Source organism: Peromyscus leucopus, chromosome 6 (genome assembly GCF_004664715.2).
Source record: "Peromyscus leucopus breed LL Stock chromosome 6, UCI_PerLeu_2.1, whole genome shotgun sequence".
Lineage (NCBI taxonomy): Eukaryota > Metazoa > Chordata > Mammalia > Rodentia > Cricetidae > Peromyscus > Peromyscus leucopus.
In genome coordinates this window covers 63,605,752-63,626,001 of record NC_051068.1, presented here as the reverse complement: position 1 = coordinate 63,626,001, position 20,250 = coordinate 63,605,752, and the positions used below count along the sequence as shown (strand labels likewise).

Genomic DNA, 20,250 nt, shown 5'->3' with positions numbered 1-20,250 from the left:
AGTCAAGCTTAGGCAGTAAAGAAAACCATGGAAAACAGAAAGCTGGTAAAGATGTAATTGAACAAGGGGGTTGTGTTTCAGTCCCAGCAAGCAGCAGAACTTGGCAGCTTCAGCCACATGGTTCTGGCTTTAGAGTCAAGGATATAAGAAAGGCATTATAGAACCTTCCTCTGAGACTAAGGAAAGCCACCAAGGACAGGTATGTGTTAGGAGTGTCCTTGGAGGCCTAGAGAGGCCATTGTGTGAAGCTGTGAAGTTGAAGCCTGAATTGCCTTGGAGACCCCAAAATGTTGAAGTTGCCAGAGGAGAGCTGCTAACAGGGAGTGGAACCAGCCCAAGAGAAAGAAGTGTGCTGCAGTCAACAAAGCAGAAAGGAGTTGGAGATCTGAAGAGTACTTTGACATCAGACATGGAGATGCAGAGTTTGGAGTTTGCCCAGCTGGTTCTTGGTCTTGCTTTAGTCTAGTATTTCCTCACTATGCTCCTTTCCCTACATTTTGGAATGGTAATGTGTGTCCTGTGCCATTATATGTTAGAAGTATGTGACGTGCTTTGGGTTTTAATTTTGCAAGGGATTACAATTAAGAGATCGCCATGGGTCTCAGAAGAGACTTTGGAATTCGGACTTTTTTTATTTTTTTTTTTTTTTTTTGGTTTTTCGAGACAGGGTTTCTCTGTGTAGCTTTGCGCCTTTCCTGGAGCTCACTTGGTAGCCCAGGCTAGCCTCGAACTCACAGAGATCCGCCTGGCTCTGCCTCCCGAGTGCTGGGATTAAAGGCGTGCGCCACCACCGCCCGGCTAACTATGGGGACTTTTAAAGTTGGACTGAGTGCATTTTTGCATTATGATATGGCTATAAGCCTTTGAGAGCCAGGGAGTGGAAGGTGGTGGTTTGAAAAAAAAAAATGGCCCTCAAAGAGAGTGGCATTATTAGGTATGGCTTTGTTGGAGTAGGTGTGGTCTTGTTGGAAAAAGTATGTCACTGTGGGAGTGGGCTTTGAAGCCAAAGCTCAAGCTACCCGCAGTGAGACAGACTTCTTCCTGTTGCCTGCATATCAAGATATAACCAGCACTGTGTCTGCCTGCACACCACTATGCTCTCCACCATAATGATAATGAACTGAACCTCTGAAATGCAAGCCACCCCAGTTAAATGCTTTTCCTTTATAAGAGTTGCCGTGGTCATGGTATCTCTTCACAGCAATAGAAATCTTAACTAAGACAGATGGTTTTGGATTCTAACAATTATTTCAATTGAATATGGCTATTTAGCACTCAGTGGAAGAAGACAGTACTGACGGGTATGCAGTATTTGTACTCTGTAATTTATATGCTCCACAACAAATTCTACCAAGCCATGAATAAAAGGATAAGGTTGGTGTTCAGTTTGAAATCTCCAACTCATTCCTGTTTGATCTGGAAAGCCTCATTTCTCTCTCTTCAAACCTTGCACTCCCTCTCAGAGAATCTCCAGAGGAGAAGAGTCACCAAAAAGCCCAGTTCCGCATTCTTGGCGGCTGTGGTGGTTCCTCCCCTGAAGTTGCTGGTGGCCCAAGTCCTCACCCAAAGCATTATAAATGGGCACGAACCCAGCTTGTGGTGGACACTTCATCACCCCTCTCCTAAAGGGTACATAAGCACCCTGCTTTAGTTCGGCTGTGTGATTTTTCTCCTGCTCCTTCTTCTACCTCAGTCTCTGGGGACTGGAGGACTCAACGGGAGTTGCTTTTCTCAAAATAAATCTGTTCTTTCACTTGTTCACTTCAGCCTGATCTGGCTTACTGCGTTGGCAGAGAAACCTATTTTTGTGTTTTACAGAAAACCTATTAGTTGGGGGCAGAGCTTTAACTACTGGAATGGCATTTGCTGTATAGGACTTCAGGTTTGATCATCAGAGCTTCAAAAGAGCAAAAAAAAAAAAAAAGCAGAACTTCTGGTAGATTCTAGACAAAAGACAGTTTTTCGTCAGATGTAATCCAAATGAATGATTTGGGAAGTGGTTACCTGATAAACCTATGCCATTTACAGGCACAACACAGAGTACCATTATACTAAAATATTTTGTTAGGAAAAAAATACTATGTTAGAAACAGTATTTATTGACAAGGATCAAACAGAAACCATCAGGTGCTAGAAACAGCTTATGTTTACACTAGACGCCTCAGGCGGGATCTCGTTAAGCCCTAAAAGACCCGCCATTTTGACTGAGACTAATGTTCCAAGTCTGTCCGTTTCTCACTCACCAGGAAGGTTGTGCCACTTGTTCACAGCGAAGAGCCTGTTCGCAGTGACAGTGATGACAGCGGGAGTTGCCAAACCTGGCTGGGTGTTGGCCGCGACGTGGGTCACAGGGGAGTTGGAAGGGAACTTTAGGACCATGATGACATCTTGCTGGGCTTGGTCTGTGAACATCAATGGACTCTGCAGGAGGAGATACTGTTGAGTGGACAGACAAGACCCAAGTAAACAAGGAGGAGACAGAGAGAGAGGGAGGATACGGGAGAAGAAGAGGAAGATCATGTTAAAATAGGCTGCAAGAAGACATGTGTTCAGAAAGTTCTGCACAACTGTGCGTGTGAGTGGCTTGCTTTGCCTATGGCATTAGCACTTTTTTTTTTCAAGCACTAGAGACTGAACATTGGGCCTCTAACATGTTAAGCAAATGCTCTACCACTGAACTACGTCTTCAGCTCATGTCGATATTTTTGGTGACTGAAGTAGGATGCATTAACTGAATACTTTAACAGTCTATAAATTTGGGCTGGAGAGGTGGCCTAGCAGTTATGATCACTGACTGCTCTTTCAGAGGACTCAATTCCCGGCACCCACATGGCAGCTCACAACTGTCTGTAACTCCAGTTCCAGGGACTCTGACATCCTTACATGGAGTATATACAGGTAAAACATCAGTTGCACATTAATAAAATATTTAAAAGAAAAGTCTACAAATTTTATTGGCCCCTTTCCTTGCTTACTGTCATGCAATACTAAGAGATGGGTGAGATTTAGATTCAGAGTATTGGGGGCTGTATTAATCCATTCCAGTTGCTATTATGTGTCACCCAGTGATCTTTTTATTTTAAGCAAAAATAAAAAGAATGAGAATAGGCAAATGATATGAAAGCAAGCTAAGGTAATTTCCAAAGACAATCAAAAGTAAGCCTTGAGCATGAAGATTTTTGACAACTGAGACAGAAATGATTAAAACAAATTTAGTTTTTAAAAGTAGGAAGCATGCATTTATTATTATAGTGGAGAATTTATGAATGTAATATGTAAACTTAGTTATAGAGTTGTTTCAAAGCAATGTACATGTACTTGTAAAAATATGTTTGTATAGTACCTAAACCATAAATAGGAAAAAGAGAAATACTGATGCTTGCTTTCCCTCTCAGTTACAAACAAAAAACTCTTAAAGCTCAAGACATTTTTGATCTGTCCTTAGAAGAGTCAGAAATTAATTTAAAATACTATGCAAAATACTCTCTAATAATCAGCAGCAAAATAAATCTTGAAGACTACTAAGGATTTGGATCATTCCTATAGCCCATATGTCATAACCTAAGACACATAAAACACTGCTCAAATTTATTGGCTTTATTTGTCCTCTGTGGTCCTCTGCTATCACACAGTAATTGCACTGTGCATTTCCAGCATCCTCTCCGACCATGTCTATTTTCTAATAGCTGATTAGTATCATTCAGAACCGAAACACTTTGATGAAATGCTTCTGGCTGCTTTCCTACCGTCATATTTCAAAACACCAGGTATATGTAAATGTGGAGGCACATATATTTAACACATTTATTCAGAACTGCTAATAAAAAATTAAATACATTTGCATTTTTATTATCAGTCCTTTTAAAAAAGTTATTAAGAGTACTTAGAAAAACATATTGCACTAAGATTTCCTATTTGCACTCTTTGCATAAAGGTGTAAATAAAGGCAACTAATAAGCTACCCAGACACCCTTCTGAGCAAGTGGCTAAAAGCCAATCAATATTATGAGTTAATCCTCCCTGGATGCTCATTCAATTAAAGGTGTCAGTAATGCCTCATCTGATGTGGCCTCAATTAAATCCAACTATCTGATGGTGTGAAAACACAGGGGGATTCAGCAACAGCAGCAAAACCAGACAAATAGGCAGCCTTCGTGTGCCTGCTAATTACTACACCTGGTGTATATTATGGCTCCTGCACTTATCGCAGCACGAGGTGGCTTTAATTTCTGCTATATTCATATGTGTGTATGGTGGGAGGCAGTTGGATGGAAACGCATCTGAATGTTAGTAAAAACAATCAATCAATAAAAAGCAGGCCCTTAATTCTAACAAAACAAAACAAAATAAAAAACCTGACATCAGTAATCTTTTATACAAAGATCTACTATTTATATGGTTTTTATGAAATTAGATCTAGAAGATGAGGAAGAGCAATGACAATGTCCTAGAAGCAAGCTTTTAAAAAACCCAGTGAAAGCAAATGAAGACCATTTCTGCCTCTCCAGTCTTATTTTTCAGCTATATTGTTTAAAAAGATTTACAAAAGTCAATTTATAAACTCAGAGAAAATCAGAGTAAACATAATCATAAAGTCTCCCTGAAAGGAAGTTCCTACATTTTTCTGAGATTAGCAGCTCATACTGTAAATATTATTAGGCATAAATTGATATTTCTAGCCTTAAAAGGCATGAAGAAAACAAACAAAAAAAAAAACAACCCAGTGTGTAGGAAGAACATCATGTTTCATAGTGAATCTTAGGGCCAACTCTTGGCTATGTGGCAAGGACAAGATACTTTCCACAGCAAGCAATAGATTCAACTTCTGCAACTGTTCACTGCTGCTTACAACTCACTGTCCCTCCAGTTAGCTCTTCAGGCAGAACTCTGGGAGCTCCATTACATCCTAGGAAGGAGAACATGCTCCATCCTGAGGATGCTGCTCAGCAAGCCACTACAGGAACTCTGGGAAGGAGAGCATGCTCTGTCCTGCTGGGCTGGGCTGTGTCAATGTAGATAAACTGAGAACTCTTGTTAATCCTAGGAGCTTCTGCTAGCCAAGCTGAGAAAAAGTAGGAAACAGCTAGCCAAATAAATCTCATTCAGCCTCCCCAAATTAATGGTATGTTTGCTGAAAACTGGTTTCTTTTTCAATGTGCCTTTCTTTGCTACCCACTTATATATCAGATTAAAAATAGAATTTGTACAGTTCTGAAAAGGAGTTCAGATATTCAGTTCAAAGGTTAAAGATAATAAGGGCCTTCTGCCCTACAGATCTGCCTCCAGGAGCCAATAATCTTTTGCCACAAGGAAGAAATGGTACACAGGCCCAGGAGCCACAGCTGTGCAGTCACCCTGGAGCAAGTCAGTGGAGCAGTGGAAGGGTTTCTATGAGCATCACCCAGCAGCCCAAGACCCATCCCAAGCGACTGGCAAGACTAATCCATATGCCCAAATGTAAATCATTCTTCCTACACTTATGGCACTATCTCTCATTGTTCTCGCTAAATGTGTTCTTTGTGTGTCTTTCTGTGCACTAGAGTCACCCTTGAGGTTCACTTAAGTCTGGTTTCACTGGTTCAAAAACACCAGAGAAATGGTAATACAAATAATTTTTTAAATGTTTGTAGTTTATTATGGCCAAGTCATGTTACTATTGAAAAAAGGGAAAACTCTTGGAGGAAGAAAAAGGGAATTAAGAGGAAAGAGAGAAAAAGACACAGAAAAAAGGGAGGAGAGAGAAAAAAGATCAGAGGCCAGCCAGCAGGGTATCACCTCTGTCTCTGGCCCTTGTGGATGTTTATCTTACCTTCCTACCATCTGTCACAATACTGCCATCTCTAAGACACAGCATGGAATTTAGATTTATCATAAGTTGTTCATAAGATTAATGCATATAGATTTTATGGTCTCTAGTCTAGATCTAGAACAGTAAGGAGCAAACTGTTTTATGAGGGATAATGCAAGAAAAAATACCTATAGTCAGTTTTTAAAAATATTTTCATCATGTGAATCAATTTGTTGGTTTGGCAGCCACCCCCCTCCCGCCCTCCCAACACATAGTTCAGAAACTAAAGGCAGAATAGCCACATCATTTTGCTGCCCAAGTCCTGATTCTAGGCTGGCTTTTGACTTGTTTTGACCAATGAAATTTGGCATATAAGATGTATGAGTTCAGAGCAGGGATCAAGAAGCTTCATCAGCTACTGATCTACCATGGGAGTGACCCATCCTATCTTTAGGGTGAGAGAGATGTAAGTCCACACAGAAGGAGGAGCCACCATTCTCGGGCCACGCCCAGTGGTGACTTAATGACCAGTATGAAAAGAGTGTAAGACAAGAGCATCGATGTCTGGATCCCAAGAAACAATCAACCACTGTTTTAAGCTATCTAGGTTTGTGTATGCCAAACTCCCACCCATTCCTTCTCCTCCAGGTTCTGACCTTTAGTGAACCTATACATAGGGATAATTTTAAAACTCTGAAACTAGAAAATACAGTGGAATGTTAAAAATAAACACAATAGCAAAACAAATCAAGAAACAGGATCCAACTAGAAAAACAATTAAAATTTTCCACGTGGAGTCCTTTATTCTCCAGTGAAGAAACATGACAATTGTGTCCCTTTGAACCTTGCAACAAAAACTACGAGCTGGTGAAATATGAGAGCACTGAGGCTGTGTACTTTCTCAGGACTCCGGGGGAGAATGTGGTAGTGTTTGCTGGTTGTGAGCAGGCCCAGGAGTGGTGGAGATCTCACGCATGGCGAGGACTGGTGTGGACAGCAGGTACGAGCTGAAGAAGTGTGGAATCGGCACTCACCGCTTGCATGGCCGAACCTCGGGGAGGGTGGGGCTCTATGAGCAGTTGAGAAGGTGTCTGTCCAAAACTTCGGATTTGAGCTTCAACGGCCTGAAAGGGGCACAGACAAGGGTGAGGGTTAAGAGAAGTTAATTACAGGCACAAGAACAAGTGCCACCCAAACGTTACTTCATACTTGTTTCTAGTTTCATCTGAAAATCAACCCATGTTTCCACAAGGGACCTAGGCATCTGGCCAGGGCATTTAGGCCGAGATCACCCTGTGGTATGGTGGAAGTTTCTACAAAACTACAATCTTTCTCAGTGGCATGAAGCAGAGAGGAGCTATGATAGTGCAATAAGAAAGCATCCATCCCTCTTTGCTTCGTTACTGTCTTCCTGCTTCTCACTTTCCACTGTATCGTCTGGATCAACGATTAGCTGCTCTTTTACAGGCAGCTAGAAAAACTGTTGCTGCTTTGAGTCTAGGCTCCATTTCAACCTGCAAGCAGAAACGAGGGTGAAAACCCAAACCCAGTACAGTACCTATAGAAATGGCCTGACACTGTGTGACTTCTACCACAGGAAGATCATTATTGTTGACAGTCTCTCTGAACCTCAGGGGCTAAATAACAAAGTAAAAGCCATATGCTGTGTCCCAGCATGAGACAGTGCAGCCAGGACCAACTAAGCAGAACAGCATGTGTGTGCCCTTTGGGGAAGGAGTGTGTGTGTGTGTGTGTGTGTGTGTGTGTGTGTGTGTGTGTGTGTGTATGTTTTGCAAAACATACCCTATTTTATGCTCTTATTGTCCACTTGGCACAGATGACTACTTCCCAGCCCCCTCAACATGGGAGAAGACTCCTGCCCAGAAGACCCAGACAGAGCTATAGTTATCTAGCTACTTTGTTTACTTGTTTATGTCTGTCTCCTCCCATGAAAGCACAGTAGCTATGAAAGGAGGCCCTCTATATCTGCCCTGGATCTCTAATCTGAGTGTATGAATAAACGCTCAAAGACTTGTGATGAGAAAGGAAGCCAGAATACACAGGGCTCTTGGATACCAGCAAAGCAGTCCAGTCTTAACTCCAAGACTAAACGATAGAAAAAAAATCCCCTAAATCCGTAAGAAAATATATGTTCACCTTGTAAATATTGTAACTGTAATCCCTAAGAGAGTAGGTTTTCAATTTCTGTATGCTCTACAGGACCCCATAAGAAAATATATGTTCACCTTGTAAATGTTGTACTGTAATCCCTAAGAGAGTAGGTTTTCAATTTCTGTATGTTCAATAGGACCTTCATGCTGTAAAACACTTAATAGATCATAAACAAGGAAATACAATCATTATCTAATACTAATTTCAAACTTTAATATGCTGAGGAGAACTCTAATGGTCTTTACAAGGACCGTGTAGAAACAATGAAAGCATTTATTCATTTATGCATTCAGTGATCAGGAAATGCACAAAATATATAGTTTCATTAGGTCCATCTCTTCCTCCCTCCTTTCTTCCTTCCTCCCAGCAGGGTCTCACTAAGCAGTTCAGGCTGGCCTTGAACCACACACACCTGACCTTCTGCTTAGGTCTTATTGTTTATTCAGTTAAGAACACTGGATGTTCTTCCAGAGAGCCCGGGTTCAATTCCCAGTACTCACATGGCAACTCAAAGCTATCTGCAAGTCCAGTTCCAGGGGATCTGACATCTCCACACAGACATACATGTAGGCAAAATACCAATATATGTAAAATAAAAATGAATAAATAAAAAAGAATATATTCCTCCCATAGGAAGAAGAGTGAATGTAGTTGGAAAGTTGACTGATACTTTGAAACAATCTGTCTGGTGATAAAGGCAAGCTTTAAAACCTGCAGAGGATGAAAGATGCGTGACAGCATCTCTGTGAGAACTAAGTGGGGAGGCAAAGCCAGCATGGGCAATGGTCAAATTCTGCACTCACAACACCCACAAACTCTGTGAGCTAATGCTGTTTCCTAACCCAAGTTTAAATGTTCTTACTTATAGAATGACAATAAAAGGTTAAGTGATGTTGGATGAACACCAGAGCAAAGTGCTTTGCATAAATTAGATCCTCAATATGGAGTCAACAGATAGTCCCTGAGGCCAGCTAACAACTACTTGTTTGGAATTTACTTCCCCCGGATATTTTCTTAAGTCACTTTAAACTTTATTATAACATTATTGTGTTCATTTTATAGGTAAGGAAAGAGAAAGAGATCCTGGCTATGTAGCTTAAGATAATGAAATGGCACAGTCAAAATTTGCACCTAAGGAGCTTTCTTTTCTAGGCCAGCCTGTCAATCCTTCAGCACTCCTGTTTCCTCTTCTGTTAGGCACACTGTAAGGGGTGAGGGAGGAGGCTGAGCACAAGAAAACACAAGCTTGCAGATGAAAGGTGAGTATACAATGTATGAATTATCTATTGTGTCACCACCAACATTTCTGAACAAAGTATGTTTAGATGCAGTAGTAGGACAGCATAATGAGGCAAGGGCTGCTTTGTGTGTCCAACCTTTTGACATTTTAACAGGACCTACCAAGTTCACACTAAAAACCTCACTCTCATATTATCAAAAAAAAAAAAAAAAAAAAAAAAAAGAAGAAAGAAAGAAAGAAATTGCAAAAAAACTCACAAAAACCCCATCATTTGTGTATGTGTGTGTGTGTGTGTGTGTGTGTGTGTGAGAGAGAGAGAGAGAGAGAGAGAGAGAGAGAGAGAGAGAGAGAGAGAGAGACAGAGAGAGAGAGAGAGAGAGAGAGAGAATACACAGTTTCAGTGCTCTGCACTTAGCACCAGCTATCCGACTTTGGGCAAATAGATTAATCTCTGTTCTCCTTCTAGAAAACAGAGGCAATCACAATACTTTGCTCACAGAACTGTTTGGAAAGTTAATAGTTGTGTGTGAAGTTCAGCACTGTACTTAGTACATTCATGCTAAAAAGCACTAAATCAAATGCTGTTGTTACTAAGCTTGGGATTCAGTGTGGTCCTTAGATACAGCTGAAACAGGGAAGGAAGAAACATTTTGAGTCTTTGCGAAGGCTCATAATGGTGGCTGGCATTCTAGAAAACTGAAATATGGCTTGGATTTTGAAGTGTATTTTTGGGCTAAGAGTCCACAGACAGAGTGATCTCTTCAGAGCTTTAGAGAGCAGTCAGAAAGCTGAGTTGAGCACCTTAATCCTGCAGAAGCTATGTGGCAGAAACAAAGGGTGAGTGTGCAAATTACATCTTAAAAATCAATAGGTTGTAGAGACCGATGACTTTGAACACTGAAGTAAAAAGACAGAACTCTCTCACTTTCCTTTTGTCTTAGCTTCCAGTTTCAGAGAGTATTAAAACAATGAGCAGAAGTAGTGGTTTCTGTTGTATAGACCAGTTTGACAGGAGAAAGATAGTAACTTGTCAACCTCATGGAATCTGCAGTCAAATATGCAGAAGAAAGTCCAAGCCTGGCTCTGAGGTGAGAGATGGGGTGCTGATTGGGGTGTTATTCACCCCAAGGAGAAACTGACGCCACTTGCTTTGGTTTTGCTGTCCTGTGTATGTGCTCTCTCCCCGTCCCTTCCCTCTCTCTGAAATGACACCTCAATGTATAGAAAACAGGGTGTATATAGGGGTAAGGCTCAGGGCTCTGGAGCACAGATTGAAACACTCACTGATTACGCTTCAGGAAGAACACAGGAGAAACACACACAGAGAGACCCAGAGCTAAACCAGGAGGACAGTTATACTTGAGAACCTATCTAAATGAGGAAGGAAGAAGGCAGAAAGGGCACAGGGTGAGTGGGTAGGTGGGAAAGTAGTGGACTGACATATGGAAGAACATCTCCACAAGAGCGTGACTATGATGGGTAAGTTGACTGTCAATTTTACAGGATCTAGAGTCACCTATGAGGCAAGCCTCTGAGGACACCAGTGAGAAATGTCTGATGATTAGGTTATCTTCTAGGCATGCCTGTGAAGGATTCCCCTGATTAGGTTAATGAAGTGGGAACACGGAGTCTATAGTGGGCAGCATCACTCCCTGGCTTGGCTTAGGTCCTGGCTGCATAGAAAGGAGAGAGTGAGCTGAGTACAAACATTCCTGAGCTGCAGCTTCTTAACTGTAGATGTAGTATCTCAACGTCCTGCTACCATGCCTTCCCCACCAGGGTGGACTATAACCGTGATGAGGTGCCAAAGTGAACTCTTTTTCCTTAGGTGCTTCTGTCAAGGCATTTTATAAGAGGAGCAGGAAAAGCAACTAAGACAATGGCCAATAATGCTATGACCACAGACATGCTAAATCACCATAACCCAATACCACATACACCTTTAATACAGACAGAATTTCATGTATCTGTCTTAATACAACATAAAATGTCTTTCACTTGATACTGTTTTGAACTAAAGAGATATGGAGTCTGGGGGTATAGTTCAGGGGTGGAACATGTTGTGATGGCTTGAAAGAAAATGGCCCCCAAAGGGAGGCATGGCCTTGTCGGAGGAAATGTGTCACTGTGGGGCAGGCTTGAGGTCTCTTTTGTTCAAGCTTCCTCGGTGTGACTGTCCATCGACTTCCTGTTGCCCACAAGATGTAGCACTCTCAGCTGTTCCTCCAGCACCACGCCTGCCTGTATGCCGCCATGCTCCCAACAATGATGATAACGGACTGAACCTCTGAAACTAAAAATGAGCCACCCCAATTAAATGTTTTCTTTCTAAGAGTTGCTGTGGTCATGGTGTCTTCACAGCAGTAAAAAACCTTAAGAGAGAAGTTGGTACCAGGGACTGGGGTATTGCTGTGATAGACCTGACCATGTATTTGTTTGGAGCATGGAAGACAGTGGTGCTGAGTGTGATTTAATGAACTGTGGGGAGTCTACCTCAAGATGTTTCAGAAAAGAAGAATTTTAGTATGTTACACAGAAATCATTCTTGTGATAGTTTGGTGGAGAAAGTAGCTGCCTTTTGTCTGCTGAGGCTAAAGTGAAGAATTTTGGATTAATTTTGTTGGCAGAGCAAATCTCAAAACAGCCTCATATAGACTCTGTTTGTGTGGTTTTTAGTGGTAACTCTAATGAAGATTTATAATGAAAAAGAGCAAGTTGAGCAAGGTAAAATACAAAATAAAAATTTTGAGGGAAAAAAAAGAACACCAGGAAATGGAGCTAAATTCTGTGTTCATGGAGATAAATGGATTAAGAAATGGAATATAGGGAGTGGTGACCTCAGGGCAAGATCCCACCCAGCTAAGTTTCCAACTTATGAAAAGAACTAAAAAAAGCTTAGAGTTGGGTGTGGTGGGGCACACCTTTAATCCCAGCACTGGGAAGGCAGATGCTGCCAGACCTCTGAGTTTGAGGCCAGCCTGGTCTACAGAGAAAGTTTCAGGACAGCCAAGCTTAGTCAGTGAAGGACAGAAAGCTGATGAAGATATAATTGAATGAGGGGGCCCAGCAAGGAGCAGAACTTGGCAGCTTTGGCCATGTGGCTCTGGGTTTAGAGTTAAGGATAGAAGAAAGGAGTTATGGAATAAGGTCACATGTGTCAGGAGTGTTACTGAACGGAAGCCTAGTAGAGAGGCCACTGTGTGAAGCTCTGAAGTTGAAGCCTGGATTGCCTGGGAGAACCCAAGATGTTAGAGATGCCAGAATCATGGGTTACCTGCTGAGGAGAGCTGCTAATAGGGGGTAGAACCAGCCCAAGAGAAAGAAGTGTGTTGCAGTCAACAAAGTTGAACAGAGTTGGAGATTTGAAGAGTATTTTGACATCAGATATGGATGGACCTGCAGAGTTTGGAGTCTACCCAGCTGATTTTTGGTCTTGCTTTGTTCCAGTATTTCCTTGCTATGCTCCCTTCCCTGGGATTTCTAATGGTAATGTATGTCCTGTGCCATTATATGTTGGAAGTATGTAATCTACTTTTTTATTTTTACAGGTGATTACAGTTAAGAGATTGCATGAATCTCAGAAGAGACTTTGAATTTTGGACTTTAAAACATTGATGAGACTCTAATAGTAGACTATGGGGACTTTTGAAGCTGGACTGAATGCATTCTTCTTCTTCTTCTTCTTTTCTTCTTTTCTCCTCCTCCTCCTCCTCTTCTTCTTTTTCTTTCATTATGATATGGGTATAAGCCTTTGGGAGTGGAATGTGGTGGTTTGAAAGAAAATGGCCCCCAAAGGGAGTGGCACTAGGAGGAGGCGTGGCCTTGATGGAGGAAGTGTGTCACTGTGGGGCAGACTTTGAGGTCTCTTTTGTTCAAGCTTCCTCAGTGTGACTATCCATCGACTTCCTGTTGCCTTCAAGATGTAATACTCTCAGCTATTTCTCCAGCACATTTGCCTGCATGCTGCCCGGCTCCCAACAATGATGGTAATGCACTGAACCTCTGAACTGTAAGCCACCCCAATAAATATTTTCTTTATAGGAGTTGTTGTGGTCATGGTGTCTCTTCATAGCAATAAAAACCCTAACTAAGAGACATGCTTAGCATGCATGAGGCTCTAGGAATATTCCTAGGACTTTCCATACACTGTTTGAAAACAAAACAAAACAAAACTGGGAAAAGATATAGCTGATGGGATAACTTTCAAAAATTTCAATTTTTTCTTTTAAACATTTTGGAAAGTTTTTGTTTTGTTTTATTTTTAAGATGGTCACAAAAGGCAGTCTAGGCTGCCCTCTAAGTTGTGATCTTCTGTCTCTGCCTCTGAAGTGCTGGGATTACAGATGAGCAGCACAGTTCCTGGCTCTGAAACGTCCACTTTGATAGAGCCAGTACACCACTGAGCACTCTGAGGAAATGCTCGTGGGATGACCACTCTTTCCTATGTCATCATGGAAATGCACCCTCTCCATGTGTTTGTGAGGGTATTTGCAGAAAGGCTTAACTGAGCCTGCAAACCCCACCATGAATGGGCATGGGACCATTCTGTGGTTCCAGGCTTTGACTGAATAGAAAGCAGAAAAGGAGGAAGGGAGCTGAACACCAGCATTCATCTTTCTCTGCTTCCTGACTACAGAAGACGTGTGGCCAGCTACATTACAGCCCTACCTCCATCACAACAGACCATAGGCTCAATACCTAAAGCCAAACAAACCCTTCTTTCAAGTTGCTTTTGTTAGGCATTTTGCCACAGCAGTGAGAGAAGTATACACCACAGACTGTTTTAAGTGGCACAATACAGTGTGATTATCCTCTCAATAACAGAATAGTGATAGATTAAATAATAATCAGTTTCTTTCCAAGTCCTCAAGGTATTAAGCATTTTTAGACCGAAATGTTTTGCTTCCTGACTAACATTGAGTTGGTCAAAGGTGAAAAAAGTAGGAAAGGTCTTCTTGAGTGCAACAGTAACTGAGAACACTTTATCGATGATGCTCTTCAAGCAGCACAGTCACACTCTGTGTCCGCCAACCAGTCTAGACTCTCCCTACCATTTTAAATCTCACCCTCCGTTTTCATGTGTAACTACCCCTGTGGAAGTGATCTGTGTTGGTTACAACTGTTTCTTCACTCTCTTCCGCAGCTTCTTTGGTTTTACATTAGATCTATTCTCTTTTACTCTCGATCTTTTGCTAACTTCATTCCTATGTACAAATTAACTCATCACTGCAAATTCCCTTCTTGTGCATGCCAGTGTTCTCAACTGAGACCTCCCCTCCTAGAAAGGATTTCTACTAGGCTTCAAACTTTACTGTGGTTGGAAACATGTCCAAATCCAAACCCTGTAGAGAGTGCTCACCCATGCCTCTGTTTTCTATATGCTATGTGCCATCTCATGCCTAAAGTAAACATGCTAAGATCTGGAAAAGTTAATTTTATTCTGGCTTCCCTCAGGCTGGTGATTGTATGTTCAGAATCTCAGAACATTTTAAATGGTACCCTTTCTCTTTAACATATAATCAGTTGTAAGGTTCTCTTACTTCTCTTCTGAATCTGAGTCCCTATAATTTCAACCACTGGGTGTTGTGATGGTCTCTTTACTTGGTCCTTTCTAAACTCCTCTTTGTGTGATATTTCTGTGACCAATGTCATTTGTGGTTCCCAGTTCTTAACAGATGAAGGCATAAAGCTAGACAGGGAAGTCTTTCTTACTGCTTGCTCATACTGCTGACCAGAGCATGCTGTGGATATTGCTCTGTATAAATAAAACACTGATTGGCCAGTAGCCAGACAGGAAGTATAGGCAGGATTAACAGAGAGGAGAACTGAGGGAACAGGAAGGCAGAGGGAGAGACCAGCCAGCCGCCGCCATGACAAGCAAGATGTAAGGTACCGGTAAGCCATGAGCCACGTGGCAACTTACAGATGAATAGAAATGGGTTAATTTAAGATAAAAGAAGTAGATAACAAGAAGCCTGCCACGGCCATACAGTTTATAAGTAATATAAGCATCTGAGTGATTATTTTATACGTGGGTTGTGGGACTGCGGGGGCTTGGTGGGACCTGGAGAGAAGCTCTCCAGCTACAAGAGCATGTACCTGATCTGGCCTTACCGGAGTGGATACTCTGCCTCTTCAGTACACTGGAGGGGCCAGAGTATCATGCGTTTCTGTGATGCACAGCTGAGAGAACAATGCCTCATGTACAGTGATTATGGAACAAAAGGATCTGCTGAGTGCTAGCTACAACAAGCTAGCTCAGGATCTAGATGACTTGTCTAGGGTTCTGTGCGAACAACGCCAGATTTGAGAAATGAAGAAAATTTTTTTTTAAAGATTTATTTATTTATTCATCTATCTAGCTATTTATTTATTGAGGCAGGGTTTCTCCATGTAACATCCTTGGCTGTCCTAGAACTCACTTTGTAGACCAGGCTGGCCTTCAACTCACCGAGATCTGCTTGCCTCTGCTTCACAAGTGCTGAGATTAAAGGTGAGCAATACCACATCCAGCAAAATTTCTATTTATTCATTTATTTATTTATTTATTTATTTATTTATTTATTATTTTTATTTATTTTCCAGAGCTGAGGACCGAACCCAGGGCCTTGTGCTTGAAGCGCTCTACCACTGAGCTAAATCCCCAACCCCAAAATATTTATTTTTATGTGTATACATTTGTGTAAGTGTAGGCTCTGTGTGTGTGCATGTGTGTTCATGTACATGTTGTACACACATTCTCTCTCTCTCAGAGGTCAGCTGGGGTTATAGGCAGTTGTGAGAACCGAACCCTGGTCTTCTAAAAGAGAAGATGTTCTCCTAAACATTGAGCCATCTCCCCAGATCTGAGGATTATTTTTGATGAGGGCAACATGGGAACATGGTAGAAGATGGGGAGCATTAAGTGAAGATGCATGTCTGCTACCATGGAGACCAAATAGGTCTCTGTGGGCAGTGCTGAAACAAGTCACTGAGGCAGTAATTCCAGTCCCAAATCCCTTGAGGGACATGACAATACTCCAGTGTCTCACTACAGCAGTGACTGTTAAGGTACAGTGAGAATTCATGGAGGAATATTATGTGTGATCTGAAAAGGCCCCTTGGGTAAGTCTGTTTACAGTTCTCTCTCACATTTCCATGCAGCCTTTGGAATAGAGCAACAGACAATGCAGGGAATGTGGGGGCTGTAACTGAGGTTGGAAATCATAGGACATACACAGATATTTAGACCTATATGAAGTTCAGTAATGTGAGTTGGTAACAGGGTAGCTTAAGAATATCAAATGCATAACCTGTTATTAACGAACTCATCTTCAAATTCAGAGCTTTACTTTCAAGGATCTTTTCTCAAAATTTGTTACATAAAATTCTTATTTTTGATATGGGGTAATGAATCTCAATTTACCTGTTAACCAACTTCATTGAAAATAACATCTCTGGCCTGAGATTATCTCAAGCAGAGTTAGTCTAGGTAATGAGCTAGACAGATTCATTGAAAAGTAAGACTTGTCTATTAGAAATTTAAATTTTTACCTTTAATTTAAGGCTATATAGAAAATGAAAACACACTACAATGTCCAAAATTCTGAGCACTAGCTGGCAGCCCTCATGATTTTCTGAGAGGCTGAACACATCTCAACTTGCAAGATGTTTAGTTTTAAAGTGGCAATTTGATGACGTGACTTCCTAACTAAAATTCTCCCATCCACATTCCTGATCACTAAGTAATGGCAGAGTCCAGGGCCAGACATTCAGAGCGTGTAATCAGATGGGCTTGGCTCAAATCTCAGCATTCATGTATTAGCTGAGTGATGTAGGGAGTTTTCAACCTTTGGTGTCTAATTTCCACATCAGAAACCTATAGTAACAGTTCTGGGTACTGTAGTGAGATGTCCAATAAAGGAATAAGTGAGATATTGCAAGCACTTAGAATGGTAGTAGGTATAGTAAGCCATCCACGAGCGTGTGATATTATTGCAGCAAATATATAAAGGACTTAAAACATAAACATAGTGTCTGGTTGGGGTTTAATCAAAAACTTCCCACTATTAAGAGAAATAGTCACACAGTGGTTTGGATCCTGCCAGTGTCCTCTCATACCCTCTAATGTGACCAGTGTCATTTGCCTTCAAATCCTTACAATATTTCTGTTCTCGTTTTTTGTTATTGTTGTTGTTGTTTTGTATTCTTTTCCTCTCTGTGAGTTCCCTTCTTTATTGTGTAAGGCTGGCTCAGGCCGCTCTGGCTTGGTGAGACCTTTTTTGACCTCACTTAGACTATCTGTGCCCCTGCCTGATTGTTCTTGGGGCAATGAACCTACCCTGTTTATCTCATGTACTAATTATTGAATGGTTTTTAATTTATTTTTCTGTCTTAATGCTTATACCATAAGTCTTCTTAAGAATACAGACTGCTGCTGGGCGGTGGTGGCACACGCCTTTAATCCCAGCACTCAGGAGGCAGATGCAGGCGGATCTCTGTGAGTTCGAGGCTAGCCTGGTCTCCAAAGCAAGTTCCAGGAAAGGCGCAAGGCTACACAGAGAAACCCTGTCTCGAAAAACCAAAAAATAAAAAATAAAAAATAAAAAAAAGAATACAGACTGCCAAGTATTTCTATGTTGTTTCTGGGGCTTGTATATAGTTAGGTGTGCAGTGAATATTTACCGAGTGAATAGCCATAGACATCACCTTAATTCAGCAGAGACACAGCTAAAAGATTCACTGTGACCAGTGCAGAGCAGCTTGGTATTGAGCAAAATATTCAGTTAAACATTTCTGCTAAAAGTTTGGGTTATTATATAATATTCTTGTTCATCAATTCCCAATTATTTCTGTAAATAGTTTGTTATTACTTTCTGTAATAAAACCTGAGCCCACCCAGAAGCATTTCAGATATTGAAATATAGAGTAATAAAAAGATCATGAAATACCTCGAGATATTCCAGTAAAGTCACATGTTTAAATTTTATAAATAGCATCTCAAATATTACCTGGAGACCTTATTAATGGATCTCCAAGTGGACATGTGTTGAAACCATGTTAAGCTGCTCATTCATATTGTGTTTGTGCCAACTACCACATACTTGAGTGATTTTATAGCTACATATAAAGCAGCCACATACATATCTATATAATCAGAGACAAGAAAGATGTGGGATGTTTTAACTTAGTAACAATGCATCTGGCTTTTGCTTAAGACTATCTCAGTCTCTGAACTAAGCTTTTTAATTTAACTAAGAGAACAAGTTAACTCAGCACAATGCAGTAACCAACAATAAATGCATAATTTTACTTTGAGGTGGGGGTTAGGCTAGAAATAACATGAACATATGGCTGCAGTTAACATGTGTGCCCCTTTTTAAAGCACACAACTCTGAAAAATTGCATTTTATGTCCTATATTTTTGCATCTAAAAGCACTGTAAAATTAGAAAAGGGCAACACAAACTAAATAATTTGTTTACAAACTGCCTTCGTCAATATGTTTACATTTTTTGACATCACCAAAGCTAGGCCCTGGAAAGTTGTTAGGTGTGGTCCATGGCATCCCACTACTTAAGCAAAATACCCTCTTTCCCTCTCCATATCTGAACACAAACCAGGGAAGAGGTTGTGGTTCTCGCTGTGTCTGGCCGGCTAGCTGATGCCTCAGTACCCTCCAGAGCCACTGTTGAAAATTTTGCTTTGATATCACATGAATATGAACCAAGTGACAATGGAGTCATTATATATTTAACTTTGCACTCTATTCTTAAAGGACAAAAGTCTCAATAGCATCAATTGTAAAGGCCAAAGAAAGGGTCCACACAAAGGACCTGACAAAAGTGAGATGAAAATCCCCAAGGAGGAAACTGTCTGCATAATACACATGGCCTTATTTGGATAATATTTCTAGCTGGTTAAAAGTCAAACAGGCAGCATCAGTTAAAACCACTTGCAAACCTGACCAAGCCCTGCCTCCATGGCTCAACCTCAGGAAAGAAACAGTTACTTTTCAGTAGTCAGTGCTCAAGTTCACAGAACTACAAACGGAAAGGCTGGGATGTAGCGCAGTGGAAGGGTGCCTGCCTAGCCTGTGAAGACCTGAGTTTGAGCCCCAGAACTGAAAAATAGGACAATAAAAATTTTAAAATGGCAGTTAAAGCCTAAGTGACCCAGAAATACACAGTTAGTAACAAACAGAACTGAAACACCAGAGAGTATAATCATTACAAACGAACACAGCCTTGCAGGGGGAATGGAATTTTTTTACATGAGGCTACAATAGGACAAAGAAAGTTAATGTGTAAGTAATACACATAAAAGAGGGAGACAGTAGAGAAATAAGTAAAATTGAGTATGGGTGATTCTACCTCATTTAAGAATTAAAAGACAGCAAAACTGGACATAGAGAAAAATATCTAAAAATTCAGGAGTTGGATTTTTATGTTTATAGATAGGACTACTGATTCCACATCTGTAAATATTCATAAGAAAAGGATCACATGGAGGCAAACACATTTAAATATAAAAGTGTTTGCTATAACACTCTTAGAACAATAAAAAGTTTAAAAAAATAACCTAAATTAATGATGATAATGGAACACTATTCAACCATTAAAATGAGTGAGTTTCTGGGAGCAGGGGTGCACATTTTTAATCCCAGCACTTAGGAGACAGAGGCAAGAGGATCTCTGTGAGTTCCAGGCCAGCTTGGTAACAAACAAAGAAAGAAACAAACAATGTGAGTTGAGCTGAATGTACACCCTATGGGAAAACCAATCTAGAATATACTGATAAAAAAATTCTAGTCACATTTAGTATACCTAAAGTATGACCTTATGTAAATAAAAATATATTGTTACACATTGTTACATATGCTACATGTGAGTATACAAATGCACATGAGGAACATCTTAATGTTCAATCTGGAACCATATGTACCAAACTAGCAGTAGCCCTTCCTTCAGGAGATGGAAGGATGAAAAGATTGGTAAAAGGAAATATAAACTTTCTTTACTATTATATTTGATATATCATTATATATACAAGGATAGCTTATTTTTAAAGTA

General features: G+C 40.8%; 1 protein-coding gene across 4 annotated transcripts in view; it reads right to left on the bottom strand.

Annotated features, from left to right (window-relative positions):
- The window catches only part of Lrba (LPS responsive beige-like anchor protein), a 537,881-nt gene that overhangs the window by 18,038 nt on the left and 499,593 nt on the right, over positions 1-20,250 (bottom strand). For 3 of the 4 annotated variants that reach the window (XM_037206706.1, XM_028858702.2, XM_037206708.1), the window contains 2 exons: positions 6,823-6,912; positions 2,244-2,436 (listed from right to left, as the gene is read on the bottom strand). In XM_037206706.1, coding sequence (XP_037062601.1) covers positions 2,244-2,436; positions 6,823-6,912 — 283 coding nt within the window. The remainder of the gene's footprint in view (positions 1-2,243; positions 2,437-6,822; positions 6,913-20,250) is intronic. The other variant, XM_037206707.1, reaches the window with a different exon arrangement.